This window comes from Pseudomyrmex gracilis, unplaced genomic scaffold (genome assembly GCF_002006095.1).
Source record: "Pseudomyrmex gracilis isolate BER0280 unplaced genomic scaffold, ASM200609v1 scaffold_205, whole genome shotgun sequence".
Taxonomy (NCBI): Eukaryota; Metazoa; Arthropoda; class Insecta; order Hymenoptera; family Formicidae; genus Pseudomyrmex; species Pseudomyrmex gracilis.
The window spans coordinates 203,712-220,032 of record NW_018020789.1 but is presented as its reverse complement, the minus strand read 5'-3'; the positions used below and the strand labels follow the sequence as shown (position 1 = coordinate 220,032).

Here is a 16,321-nt window from a genome sequence, read left to right as displayed (position 1 = left end):
AGAGAGAGAGAATTAAAAAAAAAAAAAAAAAAAAAAAGAAGAATCGCAAAAAAAAAAAAATTACAAAGGACACATTTACACTGACACGCACATTACATACATACGTACACACATACAGTTGCATCTACGCGTGCACACGAGGTTGACGAGTTTGACACGGCAGGTGCGCGTTCGCAGATATACCGATAAAAATTATAATATACAGCTCCGGGATTTCTCGAGATCTCCGTCAAACGAGCCTAAATAGCGATTCAGCGTCAGCTGTTGTGTTCTCAAAGAGGAAACACACACAAAGCGAGTGAGTGAGAAGAAGCACAAGAAGCACGTCTCTCTCAAAAAACAAAACAAAACCAAAAAAAAAAAAAAAAACAAACAAACAAACAAAAAAAAAAGAACAAAAATCAATCATTTACCATTGCGTTGTGTAAAACGAAATATAAAAAAAAAAAAAGCGATCTGCTGTCAATGTGCGTCACACACACACGAGAAAAAAAAAACAAAAAGAAAACAAAAAACGCTGAAACGTTATTGATGAGAAAAACTTGATGTTTGGCAATGATTGAAATATTCTCACTGTTTTATATTAAATAAATTTTTGAGATATACTTGTACCAAAAAAAAAAAACCATCAACCTTTTCTTCTTGTATATCCGCCTCTTTTGCGTTCTTACCCTCCCCCTTTTTTATCTCTTTATTTCGTTTTCAACTGCCGCGCGAACGTCGCGCGCGCGCGCGCGGTCGTCTTTTCCGCGTCGCCCCGAGTTCTCTCGATCGCGAGAGAACTTTCTTGATTGTCAGAAGAGTTCAATTCTGAACCTGATTATATATAATAAGAACCTGAGGAAAACAGGGAATCGCGAAGGTAAGAGCCGCGACGGTGCATCTGCGAATCCCTGCCGTGCGCGTGAAATTTCGGGAATTTTCGTCGCCACCTGCGCGCGCGTAATTTTCATCGGATGCGTCCCGGAAAAAAAAGAAACATCGACATGTATCATATAATATAAAATATTGAAAAAAACACTACACATTAGACACACACGCACGCACACACGTACACGTACACGTGAATACCGCTACCAATTTATTACTACTATTACTACTACCGCTATTATTATTATTATTATTATAATACCATAATTGGTTGCTTGTCAAATTCGTCTGACGCCAAGCAGCGGCCCGAAACTACTATGTAACGATTTTTATTGATAACAAAGGAAGGAATAAAAACATTGAAGTAATGATTGTAATAAAAAAAAAAAAAAAAGAAAAAAAAACGAAAACGAAGACGCAGTGAACTTCTGGGCGTTTCGTGTTTCGATCTCACACAACTCTTTCCGCGATTTTTCGGTGGGGGGAAGGTCGATCGATGATAACGCACAAAACACGAACGCCGCGGTGTTGTTCTTTTCCTCTCAGCCGTTTCTTCGGTTCATTGTTTATCGCTCGTTTGCGCGCGCTCACAGGTTGTTTACTTCGACGAACTGTTTCACGGAAAGTTAACGCTTCGACGATGATTGACAATTGTGAGATTTTCTCACTGTAATATTCTTGCAATATTCTATATAAGAAAGCGTCCACTGTCGCGTATAAAATAAAAGTTAAAAATATTTCGAAAAAATATGACAAAAAACTTGTAGATGCGATTGGACCTTGGTGAAAAAAAAAATTAATAAAGTGCATTTGTCTTGTTCTCGTTTCTCTTTTTGCGCGCAAGATCGAAGCTCTCGCGTTCTCATCGGTCGAGAGGAAAGGACGTAGGTGGAAATCGCGGAAAAAAAATAGAGAAAAAAGGAAAAAAAAAACAAAAGAGGGCTACGTGCGCGCCGGACGCAAACTATAGATGTAAACTTTTTGTAAAGGCGAAATATATGTGTGTATATATATATATATATATATATACATATATATATATATACTTCCTCTTTAAGATTCTTTTGCATATACGATGAGAAAATTACGCGACCGAACACAGAGCGAAATTGTTTTAAGAGAGTAATAAATTTGTATAAAGTGGTGTAAAAAAAAGAAAAAAAAAAAAAAAGAAACCGAAATCGATTCTGAGAGGTGTTTGCGTCTAACGCTAAATGTGCGAGCGTTTTCAGCGTTTTTTCGCTCGAATGCGAAATTGCGAGCCACGACCGCGCACGGCAAAAGGAGGAATTGAAGCGCAATCAAGGTAAGTGCACTTCATATTTCTTTTCGACGAGGAGGAGGAGAAGAAGCTTTTCGCGACGTAGAAAATATTCTATTACGCAATATACGTTGCGCGCGCAAGTTAGAAAACGTCCTATAAAATTTATAGGAAGCTGCGATATGAAATAAAAAGGTACGCGCATCGAATAGGGAAAAATACACTTTTACGAAATATTTCAAAGTTGAGAAGAGAACTTAGAATTATAGAATTACATTGAAGAGATTACGTCGCAAAAAAATTATAGCTTAAATATAATTTAATATAAACATTTATAAGAGGACATTTTTTTTTTTCACGAAAAGCAACAAGTGCGAGAAATTCGTCAAATGTTCTCTCAAATTTGTAAAAAGAAAAAAACAATAAACGTGTGTAAGTCTACTGTGTTATTAATATAATATACTTTATCGAGAGAGACACGGAAATTGCGGCGAGCAATTTCCGCGAAGGACCGCCGCCGCATTTCCGTGCGAAACAACGGCTTGAGACCGAAAAGTTCGAATATTTACACTGTTTACTTTTTCGTCGTAATGCCGCTTTAAAAAAATGGCAAACTAATAATCGTGCAATTAAAAACAAATTTCGCTTCAGAGAGGACAAGAGGAATTAACTTAACGAGAAATTTCGTCCGTAAGCATCGAAATGAAAAATTATATCGGATGGAAAAATTCAAGATGTTGTTTCCGAGAACGGTTTAAATACGATTCCTCCGATAAAAAGCTACAAAACATTTCGCAATGATTTTTAAACGGGAACGGATTAAAGTCAAATCGAAAACCATTTGGGTCAAATCGCGGGGCGCAATCGATGACGTTGATCTCGTTTCACACCCGCTTGCTCGTGCGACATCGTGCGATGCATCGATCTGGAGGGGAACGAAAAAAAAAAAGAACTCGTATGTCTTCACGAGATATCGCGTATCAGAGCAGATGTCAACCACGACCGTCGTGTTTTGAGATATATACTTTAATCGTGGTCGATTCTCGCTCGGTTCTGTACATATCCGCGCGATTTGATAAGAGGCGGATTTCCGACAATAATTTGAAAAAAAAACTTTTCTCTCGCGCCGTCGCAAATGACGCACAAAAATGAAATCTGATCGTATAATAAATTTATTTTAACAACAATGTGTGTGCGTGCGTGCGTGTGTGTGTGTGCGTGCGTCTCTCGATTCGAGCGGAGTGTGCAAATAAATTTTATACACAGGTTTAGTCTAAAAATGTCGATATATTTATATGTCCCTCCCCCGTTGCGAGGGGGTAGATAGACGTGTGTGTGATAGTTCCATAATAACTTCGGCTTACAAATTCATCATCGAGGGAGGGGGGGCAAGGGCGGGGGGCAGTATTCGTTCGGTGTTGGCGCCTATATGTGCCCCATCGGATGCTCTCGATCTTCGCCGGATCTCGATTGTAGTCGATTATATAGTTTTTTGCGAATCTTCGTCCGGTGAAATTTGCGCGCGCTAGATCCGGGATCTACGAGCGGGGAGCGCGCGTTTCGCTCGTTCACCTGTCGTAAAAAAAAAAAAAAACGAACATTTTCCAAAAAGTTTCATCAGTTCTCTGAGTTCGCGACGAAGAAGAAGAGCGTCCGATCGGACACACACACATCGACGCGGCGCGCGACGTCGTGGTTGAACAACATTTTGTTTAGCAGATATATGCGCGTCGTGTGTCAATTTTAACGCCGAGAGAGTTACATCGTAAGTCCTAAGTAATTGTAGGCGAGATTAAGTTACGAAGAGAGCACGTATATAATACAATATATTATATATATTTATAGATTTATATATATATTTATATATATATATATATATATATGTATATTTGTTTTTCCTTATTCGCGGTGTCTGCATATGTATGGTGTGGAGAATCTCAAAAATTTATATATATAACATAACGAGGACGCGCGAACGGTCTCCCCAAATCGCATCGTGCACGCACACACGCATCTGTTTATTTATTTATTTATTTTTTTTTTTGTATATAATCTTCTTCCGAGCAATGTGCAATTTTCTTCAGGTTTTTGTCTCGATGTTTTTCGTTTCTCTCGTCGAGATTAAATTGCTTATAATATCTCGATGCGGTGGGAAAAACGTGCAAATTGGAGCTACCTTCGCCGGGTCGCTTTTATAACACACTGGATCAGGTGAATCCTACGATTCGCGTGCCGTCGCCATCCAAGCTTGGCGCTTCGGAGATAGATAATTTTCGAGAAAATTTGTTACTTGTTTTTTTTTTACGAAGAAGTTTTTAATCAAATCACGGGGTGTGAAAACAACTCCAAGGTTTTTGGCACACACAACCGTAGTTAAGAAATTTACATTTCTCTCGGCTTATCGAGATTTTTTATTATTGCTTTTAAGTGCGTTTTTGTCAAATCGCAGTTTAATCGAATATTAATGTCTCGATTTTCAAAAAAAAACTCTCGAGTTTTCTCTCAATTAAAAAATTTTTCGACTTAACGTTCACTTAACTTTTCCACATTCCCAAATGTGCAAAAAACAAAAAATTCGATTATTCGCGATCGATATTCGACCGCCACCGAGTTGGCACCGGCACGCGGATCTTCGCGTTTAAGGCATGCGGTTTGGTGCTTAGCTACTACTTCTATTACTCGAGCCTTGGATTTCTCTCGTGTCTTCTTCCTTCAAGAAACAACTTGAAACGGTCGGCTCTTCTCGTTTCCGTCCGATAGAAAAAAAAGAACAAAAAAAAAAAAAAAACTCCGCGCGTCCGCGGGAAAGAATCCGTTGAAATTTATCGAACAACAAAAAAACCGCGCGTCGAAGGACGAGCGGGTTTGTCTCCGGCTCTCTCGTGACACGTGACGTGAAATGACGACGAGAGAACGATCGTCTCGCGAGGGAGCTCCTTAAGTGAAAGCGACACCGACTATTTCGTGTCGAAACGTTAGTCATCGCATTATAATTCGTTGCTGTCGTCTGGCAGACGGGCGCGCGCTCTCTCTCTCTCTCTTTCGTTGGCGACATTGGCGAAGATTCGCGCCGGACTACGAAAACAGATCGTATTTTACATCACGTACGTCGTGGTAGCCCGGTCTCTCTCTCTCCGTTCCGTGTGGAGGAATCGTCTCGCAGCAGCAAACGCGCTGCGTGAGATGTTGGATCAGTGGGGCCCCTCAATATGAGACCCCGCGCCGCGTCTCTTTACGGAAACGAAGCACGCGCGATTAGCTTTACTTAAATCTCATCTAAACGCCCTCGGCACGAGAGAATAACCGGAAGATAAATAAACGCCGGAGAAAAACTCGCGAAGAATTCAGGGCGAGAAGGAGGAGATAAATCTCATTCTTGTGCTGAATCCTTCAGAAGGTATTTACAACTTGGCGGAAGATTGTAGGATATTTTTTGTTTTTCCTCTTCTGAGCGTTCTTGTTATCTGAGACGTTTGTTTTTTTTTTTTTTTTAATCACTGTCTCAGATTCGAGCCGTTTGAACGTCGAATTCAACAATTTCAAGGTGTTTTGTTTTCTTCAAATTGATAAATTTTTTTTAAAAGAGACATTTTTATTACACACCAGTTGATTGATTTTCCATCGATTCCAATCTCTTCAAATCGCGAGTCTCGCCTGACCTGCGAGACGCGGCAAGTAAAATACATCATGGGTGGAAAACACGGCGCGCGCGTGTGTATGAATTCATCGACGCGCGCCTCGCACGCGCTTATCTAGATTACCTTTAAACCTTCGTACTTATCAGTAAACGTCGACGGATGAGCGACAAAGTGTTTAGCCAACGTTTGTACCTTGCCGTGACGGGTGCTCCGTGAATGCCCATTTGTCTTTTTTTTTTTGTTTTTTTTTGTTTTTTTTTTTCGTCATTGTCCTTCGCCGATCGAGGACCTTGTCGCGCGTTTGAAACTCGACATATCTCTCGCTACTCGCGTTCCTATCGACATTTTCGAGAGATTGACCCAGAGATCTCTTGTCAAAGAAGAACGAGAGCATCTCGGGATTTAAAAAAAAAAAAAAAAAACTGAAAACAACGTCTCAATAAGAGAATTTTCCGTTCGTGAACAAAAAATGTGTCGATCGTTCTGAAAAGTAGATTACAGACGGAAAATAATAAAAAAAGAGAGAGACGTGGTTTTAATAAGACAAAAATTATATTTTCTCAAAGCGTCTCGGTTTGCTTTCAACGAGCGATCGAGAGAGACAAAAGGATACGATTCGTGAAATATTTTTTTTTTTTTGCGAAAATTGCTTTGAAAAAAAAAACAAAGCGTATCGCGAGAGCTCACGTGACGTTCACAGCGCGATTGTCAATAATGTTAAATATCCTTTTGCTCCTCTTGACAATTTTGTTTCACTGTTATTAATTATCTCGCGCGTTACTTAAACAAAGAAAACAAAATAATTTTTGCTCGAATTTTCCGACACACATTTCACAGAAAAAGATTATAAAATCACTTCTTTCGCTTCCGGATCGTCTAACGTGATTACGAAACTGATACAAATGTACAAAAAAAAAAAAAACAAACAAACAAGTTAATACACAAATTTTCTGTTTTCTTTCTTTTTTTTTTTACAAATCTCTGTGCGATTATTTTATCGTCGATAGATAGATTTTTTTTTCTTCCTCCTGTGGTTTCTCGAGCTCGACACACCACGGGACAATCTTTGGCATTCGACCGACTTCCGAACTTACGCGGGGAAGGGAGAGTCAGTCGTCGTCGTCTTTGTCAAATATCCTCGAAATAGATGAACGCGCGAAAAAACATTGACTTAAAAACTCTATTAATTATTACATGTACAATCGAATAGGTTCTCATCTCGTCTTTTAGCATCTCATCTCTCGCCGTGAATGAGAATCATCATCATCATCATTCTCATCGGCTCTCCTCTTTCTCTTTCTCTCGTTACACATTAGTCAGCTATAATCTCAGTTTAATATTATCGGTAATAATGTTTTTTTTTTTTTTTTTTTTTTTTTTATCAATAATATTATTTCTTATCAATATATATATATATATATATATATTTATATTTTATATATATACATATATATATATATTTCTCGTTAACGCGTGTGTGAAGTACGTGTGTGTGTTTGTATCCTGTGTACGTGTTTATGTCCGTAACGTGTAACCTATGCGTGTGTGTGTGTGTATAAACGTCCCATTAATAATAATAATAATAATAACGTTACAACAAGTTAATGACCCCTAATAAACTTACAATTCGTATCGGTAATAATACGCGGTATGATATTCTGTTTTTCTCTTTTTTTTCTCTCACGCGCACACGCACTCTCGCATCTACTTTTCTCTAGAATCTTTCTCTGCGATATCACACATATAATAATACAATAATAACGAGTATATTTCGAAATATATACCCGAATATTCTCTGTGTGTGTGTATGTGTGTGTGTTTGTGTGTTGGATCGTTCGTCAATTTAATCTATCGGCTTCTCTCTACGAACGCGCGCGTTTCTCTCGGTTTTACAAAACGGAGGGTTCGGAAACGTTCTCGCGAAACGAACTCGCACCGACGTGATTATTTAAAAAAAAAAAGAAAAAAAAAAATGGAATCTTTGACTCTCGTCGTATACAAACATCTCACACACGTAAAAAAATCAGAGATCGCTCAACGACAAAGCGTTCACAAAGCGGCGTATTTACGGTGCTTGCGGGTCTTCGTTTTTAGACGCGCGCGATAAAATGCGTGGCGAGAAAACCCAACGCGCAGCGTGACAAACAGCGTGACGAAAACAGCGTTGAAAAAGCGTTTTCGCGCGATTCTGTGCGCACTCCCCGAGTTTCCGATGCGACAAATAACACACGCGACCGTTACCTTTATGTTATTTTATCCGCCGCGAAAGCAGCGCGTTTCTTCGGGCAAATTTTCGAGACTGACTCCGGAACGATGCTGATGAAATGATATAATGTTTCTCTCTTCGTTAAAGGGGTCTGGAAATTGTTTATCTGAAAAACGTTTTTTTCGAAAACACAAAAACAGTTGTTCGAAAAACTGTTTTCTCTCCATCAAAAATTAGGTCAATTTTTGTCGTGCGATGCGACAACCCGAGTTTTGCGAAAGTTACACAAAACAAAAACAAAAAAAAAAAAAACGGGAAGGGGGAATATCCAATGACACGCACAGACTCACCGTTTTTTTTCTTTTTTTTTCTTTGTTTTTTTTTACGAGGGACATGAGAACTCATGTCGACCGGTCTTCTGAAAGAGAAACAGGTCGGGGAAGGTCTGTCACTTTTTTAATGCTGCCAAAATTGCGATTACAAAAGAAGTTTTTTTTTGGGGGAAAAGAGAAAACCTCATACTATTGTGTTGCGATCTACATACAGTACAATAAATTTTTTTTTCAGAAAATTCATCGGAGAGGAAAAGGAGATACTGTGTTGAGTCAAATCAAATTGAAATTGAATCTCATCATCATCACTACGTTGTTAGTTTGTTTTTCTTTTTAAATAATAAATTAACGTGAAGAGTTTGCGTTGCTCCAAAAACGCAAAGTTTTTTCGCCAAAAACACAAACGTGCGGCGGCCGCCCGTGAAATTGGTGGTGGAGACGCGCAAATTCCGCGCCGCATCCGCGACTGACGCACTCGAGAAAGGAGAAAGGAGGAGAGTGGGTGGTGGACGAAACGTGGGTGGAGAGAGAGGATTTCGCACGCGACGGGACACACGAACAGACCCGCAAAATCGCGCCGCGTGCGAAGGGATGTCGGATGTGCGCCAGCGAAAGGAGAGTAAAAAGACGGAGCGCGGAGCGATGCGGTGGCGGAAGAAGAGAAGGTGGTGGAGTTGTTGGTCGCGCGGTCGATACACGGTGCAAATCGGGGTTACTGGACGATGCAGCAGCAGGGGTTGTTCGCGAGGGTCGTGGTGGCGATGCTCCGTTGTCGCTGCTGCCGCGTCTGTCTGTTGTTGTTACGCTGGTGATGGCTCGTCGCCCTCGCGCACCTGGGCTATTGGTTCTCCAAGGAGTAGTGGCGCGACCTCTTCCAGAAGCCCTTGAAGAAACCCTTCTTCTTGGGCGCGTCGCCGCTTTCCGCGCCTGAAACAGCAAACAGAGGTTTCCGAATTTTCAGGACCGAGTGAAAAATAAATCGGCGAGACGGGGGGGACGCAAAAATTGTTGATGCGCGCAAGAAGCCGCGAACGTAGCGCGAAAGTAAATATGTTGACTGATGCGTGAAGTAGAGAAAGTCGAAGTCGGAAAGCTGAGCTTGTATCTTCTCCCCCTTCGGCGTACCTGGATGAAATTTCCAACCGATTGCGTTCGCGCGCATCGAAGTAGCGAGAAAAAGTATATATGTAATGTACGAAGAAGTATATATATGTATATATATATATATATATATATATACACACGTTCTCGCTCGCGCGAACATGTACATTACGCTGCGGTTTCCGTTGCTGGAGAATCCGCCGAGAACACGTATCCTACACGACTGACAATCAATTTGCCGACGTGTTAAACCCTATTCGGGCGGGAAAACTAGGTAGAAGAGCTTCGTGACGGGGTGTCGTTTTTCATTTATTTATGAATTTTTTTGCGAGAGTTAAAAATATTTTACAAAAAAAAAAAAAACGTTCTCAAATCGGTTTCACTGTGACAACAATTATCACAAATATCTTCGCTGTCGTTTCCAGAGAGACATCAGTCGTGCAAAGGAAGTGACGAGTATCTCCTCAGCTCTATCGGAAATACGACGCGCGACGGAAAGCACACGGTGATAATTTCTTTTCTCGAAGAAACGCCCACGACTGTGCACCGAAAAAATTGTATTCTTGTTTTGAGGATATCCCACTTACTTTAAGTATATTTCATACTAAAATAGGCGCCAAGAAGAGTTTCTTATTTTAAGAGCAAAATCCTCTAAATAGTAACATTGATAAGAATATAAAAAGCCTCTATAGAAAAACATATATATCTCACTATCGAAAAAGACTATATTCTTAAATTAAGAATATATTCTTAAATAAAGAATATATTCTTAATTAAGAATATCATCTAAAATCTTTAAGAAGATTTTTTAAATATAAAATCTTCTACTTACGAGAATATAATTTTTTCGGTGTATATATATATATACACGTACACCGAAAAAATTGTATTCTTGTTTTGAAGAGAGAGATATCCCACTTACTTTAAGTATATTTTATACTAAAATAGGCGCCAAGAAGTGTTTCTTATTTTAAGAGGAAAATCCTCTAAATAGTAATATTGATAAGAATATATACTGATTAGAATATAAAAAGCCTCTATATAGAAAAACATATATATATCTCACTATCGAAAAAGACTATATTCTTAAATAAAGAATATATTCTTAAATAAAGAATACATTCTTAATTTCAGAAGAATATCATCTAAAATCTTTAAGAAGATTTTTTAAGTATAAAATCTTCTACTTACAAGAATATAATTTTTTCGGTGTATATATATATACACGTACACCGAAAAAATTGTATTCTTGTTTTGAGGATATCCCCTTACTTTAGGTATATTTTATACTAAAATAGGCGCCCTAAGAAGAGTTTCTTATTTTAAGAGGAAAATCCTCTAAATAGTAATATTGATAAGAATATATACTGATTAGAATATAAAAAGCCTCTATAGAAAAACATATATATCTCACCATCGAAAAAGACTATATTCTTCAATTAAAAATATATTTTTAATTTCAGAAGAATATCATCTAAAATCTTGAAGAAGATTTTTTAAGTCTAAAATCTTCTACTTACGAGAATATAATTTTTTCGGTGTGGGTATTTTACAGGCGACGTACATGGCAATTGCGTCTCGTGTCGAAAACGTGTTTTTTAATCGGACGCGGACGTGCGTTTAAGCAGTCAAGACACCGATTCTCCGTTCCAGCCGCGGCTAAAACAATGGCCGGTTTCTCCTTTCCGGTCAGCGTCGTGTCCAGGGATGGGAGAGAACAACAACCGTCGTGATTAATACGACGCCTGTTGCCGGCGTCGCGACGCTGTTCTTTTTCTTTCCTCCCGCCGCTCGCGATATCGCGCAAACTCTAACCGAGTTGCTTTTTTTTTTAATCGCGCGCTGCCCTCGACGTTTCGAAATCGCGTCTTTTATTTCCTCTCCTCTCCCCTCCTTCACCCCCGTGTTCGATCGTTCGTTTCTTCGAACATCTGTTTTAAATGTTTTACGTTAAATTATCCGTTACCTTGCGCGCGCGATTCTCCGTCGTCGATTATCCGTTTGAAGAAAGAATTCAAATCGGTTGAAAGAGGCCGCGCGCGGATTTTACAGTTACGTACACACGTCTCTCGCAGTTAGACGAGACATTGAGCGATCGCGCGCATAATCCGATTGGTATCTCTCAAGAACATCGCGCGCGCGTCCTCGATCGACCGTGACTTTGAACAACGATAGCGTGTCAAGGCGACATAATCGCGACTCGTTGCTTAAAAAAACAAAAAAAAAAAAAAAACACGTCTATATTTTATCTCGATGACGCGCTCGAATAACATACCGAACCCGAGACGAGACGGAGGTTTTCGTCGCTTCGTTCGAGAAAAAAACGCACGCGCGAGCAGCGAAACGTCGCGGACGCGTCCGAAAATTCGGAATTGCTCTTTTTTCCGATCGTTCCGAAAGGTAGAGACTGTGTAATTTGAAGACTCGAGACCGTAAGACACAGACCTCGAGAAGCCGAGACAATGAGAGAACAACGTGTGCGTGCGTAACGTATTGGCGCGGCCAATGAACGCCGCGGAATGGCAGGAAGGCAGGAAGGAAGGAAGGAAGGAAGATGGCCCTACCGCGGAGGAGAGCCGTGCGTGCGGATCAATACCGATAGAGCCGTACCCTATAGGACGCGGAGAGACGCGGACTCTCCTCTCCTGGGTGTGTCCGCGATCTCTCGCGCGCGCATTATCCCGGACACCCGTGTTTTCTGTCCGTGTTTCCCCGCGCGTACACGCGCGTGTGCGTGCGCGCGCGTGCCGATCTTCTTCCCGCGGCTTTTCCGAGCCCTTTTTCCGAGTCCGGCCGATTCCTTTCCTTCGGAAAGGACATCGAACTCCGGGGTTCGTTAAACCCTATGACGTGAAACTCTCCTCCCTCTCTTTCTCTCCCTCCCTCTCTCCCTCGAATCAGCTTCTCGCGTGGCTGTCAGCTGATGGAGCAGCGAACACGCTTCGCCGAGTGGCTCTCTTCAGCGGAGCTTCGTTTCACACAACGAGCAAAGACGCGTGTGATGATGTCGCGAGAAAGAGAGGAAGGGGACAATTGAAAAAAAATTATTCCCATACCGCGCGAGTTAACGAACCGGAATTGTCCTCTCGCGGAGAGAAAGTCTCCGCATCTCTTTGATTTTCTCATTTTATTTTTTTTTTATTTTTTTTTTTTTGCACGTGGATCTTCTCGATTCAAAAGTTTCGTGAATACGGTCTCTAATTTGAGATCGCGGCGCTGTAACGAGCGTTCCGATCCTTCGCGTGGATGTAAATCGTAGGATGACTTGGCTATTATTGGACGCGCGGTCGGGCTATTAATAAATTTTCCAACTCGAAAACTTGTCTGGCGTCTTCACGTCCGAGCGTGACGGAAAAAAAAAAGATGAACTCCGCGAAGAAGATGGTCGATGGTTTTTCGGAAAACTCGAGGAGGTTTTTATAATCCATATGAGTAAGAAAACAAAAAAAAATATCCCGCGCTTGAGGAAGGAAACTTCGTGGAATCGAGGCAATCGAGATGCGAGTTATCGCCGGAGTTTCTTATCGACGATAAGATACACTTTTTGTTTTCGAGAGTATATATTATATATTATCTCCATCAGTAAACATATTAACTCTTTATCTCTTGTTGTTGAGAAAATAAGGAAACGCGCGTTCTTTGTTCGATGAAAACAATTCGAAACCGAAAGCGCGACAAGTTTTTAACGATGCGACAAACCGCGCGTCTAATTGAAGTTAATTATTAACCCATTTGCATCATAAGCGCATTTTACTTAGGCATTTATCCACCAAAGCGCATATTATTTATACCAGAAAAATACCAAAATTCTTTATTTTTATGCAATATTGATTTTATTTTTCATATTTTGTAACATTTTCATTTCAAAATTTAAATACAGTAAAAAAACATTTTGGTGATAAGAACGAATTTTTGACTTTTCTTTGTGATGCAAATGGGTTAAAAATTAACAAAATAATGGAGCAAAATAATTTTCAAAAAAACTTTTGAAGAACGAGATGAAGACCATGGCGCGGATTATTCGTCGAAATAAGAGAGAAACTTCTCGAGAGAGAGGAGAAACGTCAGAAACAATTCGCTGATTTTTCAACCGGAAAGAAAAAATGGTCCGACAGCTCCAGGATTTTCCCGCGGTTCTTTTCCACATATTTTCTCTCTCTCTCTCTCTCTCTCTTGGGAACGCCGGTGCATGTAACTTAATGCACATTAAAAAGCAGGTCTTCCTACTCGCATTTCCGAAAATAACCGGCGAATATTAATAGACGCGTTAGAGGAGAGGAGACGCGGAGTAACAAGCAGAGAGAGGGCCGCGGATATATTTTGGAACACACACACCATGATTTCCCCTCTTCTTCCACTCGCGTTCTGTAATTCGTCCGCGTTTGCACACTAAATTCGGTTGCGGACGAGATGTGAGGACGGTATATGCAAACGCGCGATCGAAATGAGGACAATTTCTGTATTTTCCAGATTAAAATTTAAAAATAAATTTCGTTTCGCGACGAGAGACACTCATCAGCAGCGCGCGTCACCTTGAGAGAGTCTCAAAAGGAACGCGAAGGAAAACACGGAGAGAGAGAAAGAGAGGAGGTCGATTTCCGAGATGTCACGGCGAGCTGTTTTCTTGTATCGTTAGAATGATCGCGCGCGGTGTCAAGTTCGCGGCTCCTCTCGGACGAGGAGACGCGTGTCTCTTCGTTCGAGCAAATGGATCATCGCGCGCGAGCGTGACGGGATTTCATTTTCAGGAGGGACACGCCTAGGCTATTTTCGAGTCCGGGGGGAGGATCTCTCTCCATCCCGAGAAAGAGAACCCGGAGAGGAGAACAGAAGGAGCAGCCGAAATATTGTAGGAGCCCGCGCCGAGGATACGCGACCAGAAATAAATCGGACGGTGAACTTATTTTCTCGCAACGGGCTGTCGCCGCGGATTTTTCAACTTCTCTCTCCTCGCTAAGAGTTTCTCGCTGAGAGATTTCTCTTCGAAGAGAGACTCTAAGACCGTAAAAAGTAACGAGCGGTAGAAAAACAAAAAAAAAAAATGTAAGAACAGATCGAAAGTCTACGGTGTGAAAAATGAGCAACGCTTTTTTACTCACCGGCGTAAGGACCGGAAGGCGAGTTGTTGTCCTTGTTCTTCCCGTCCTTGCTCCCGCTTCCTGCAACAGAAAGAAAGACGGTGCGAAATTACGACGGGAACGCGGGCGTTAAAATTGCGTGTGCGCAGGATCGATATTTACATTTACATGTCCGGGACGTTGGTTTGAACAAATTTTTCAGGCATAGCTACATGTAGGTGTGTATGTGTGTATTTATTTTTATAAAAGTGGAATTTTACCAAATTCCATCGGTCGAATGTACATCAAAACGTGTGTGTGTGTGTGTACGAAGGAGAAAAATCTAACAAACAAGATAAATGCGGAAACGCTAAAAGATGCATTCGAGCGGAAGGGGGTTGAAAAACCATGCGCAAGACTTCTTTCGAAACAATCGATAGCGCTGTGTAAGGGAAAATAAAATCACGACGCGCGTGTCTCGCGGAGTAATCGAATTAATAAAAAAATTCAACGGGGGCGGCGCATTCGAAATATTTTTTTTTACAAATTGTTTGGCGAAACTTTAGCCCGCGTTCGAGAACCACCCTCACAAGAAACGAAGCTCTCCAGAAAATCTTTGACGTTGATTTCCGTCGCGATCCGATAAGTACGGCTTCGTTGCGAAACGAAAGAGAGAGAGAGAGAGAAATCTCGTTCTTCGTCTCATAAACGTCTTACAGAGAGCGGACGTATTGACAAAGCGTCAGCGGATATATATATGTAGGAGAGAGCGATTAAGGAATCGGGATCAAACGAGCTAAGCTCGTTTTCTGCCGGTTTGATAAATCGCCGGAGGATTCGGTCCGTCGTAACTCGGTCAGTCGGAAATGAATTTCGCGCGAGCGCAGAAAGAAGCGCTTCCGTGTGTCATTCTTCGTTTCGAGAAACGAGAATGACACACGTCCGGCAGCGCGAATTCCTTTCGAATAATCGCTTCCCGAATCCGCGAGAAACTTTTTTTTTTTTAAATAATATTCCTCGGCAAAAAATAAATCGCCTTGTTTTTCTCTGTTATTACTTTTAACCGCTCTCGCTACGATAATTCCACGCTAATCGTAATAATCGCGGGATGTTAATACGTTTACGCTTTCTCGCGCCTTTCTGCAAAAAAAAAAAAGAAAAAACTTGCACTTTTCGCTTTCTCGTCCCATTGATTTTATTTACGCGTAAAACATTTCGCACTGTTCGAGGAGCGAGTTCTGCTCTTTACACGCTCCTTCCTCTTCGCATTGGACCAAAAGACTAAAAGCAGAAATATATCACAGATATAGAAGCGATGACGATTACATCCCCCCAAGATGGAAACGGAGAAGACGGATGAGAGAGAGAGGAGAGTCGGAAAAAGAGAAACGCAATCCATACCTGGGAAATAAGGACACATCGGGTTGGTGTGTGTGTGTGTGTGTGCGAGGTGCTGGTTGCGGAGAGAGGAAACTGGCCGTTCTCTGCACCAGCTGAGCTGCATATGTGCACCTACATCCTTAAAAAGAGAGTCCTAACCTACACGAAAGTTGTAACCTTTTCAGGTTTTACGATCCGACCTGTCCCGACCACGTCTCGTATTTAATGTCGAGGAGTCCCGAGAGTTTGCCAATCCGATGCTCTTTCGCGAATACACATCCACGTAGAGACGTTCAGATCGAGAAGATATACACGGCTGAGCTAATTTCCACGAAATATAAAAACGGTATTTTTTTCTAAAAAAAAATATTATTTGATACCGAATAGAAAAAATATCTAAGAAATAATTACGGTCATCCGAGCCGATCGCAGGATGTTGTGCGGAAAACTACGTGTATATATATATATATATATAT

At 41.0% G+C, this 16,321-nt stretch overlaps 1 protein-coding gene across 1 annotated transcript in view; it reads right to left on the bottom strand.

Annotated features, from left to right (window-relative positions):
- Positions 1-7,269: 7,269 nt before the first annotated feature.
- LOC109858457 overlaps positions 7,270-16,321 on the bottom strand; it is a 40,191-nt gene continuing 31,139 nt past the window's right edge. The window contains exons 8-9 of the mRNA XM_020435727.1: positions 14,508-14,567; positions 7,270-9,234 (exon numbers count right to left, since the gene is read on the bottom strand). Coding sequence (XP_020291316.1) covers positions 9,146-9,234; positions 14,508-14,567 — 149 coding nt within the window. The 3' untranslated portion in view covers positions 7,270-9,145. The remainder of the gene's footprint in view (positions 9,235-14,507; positions 14,568-16,321) is intronic.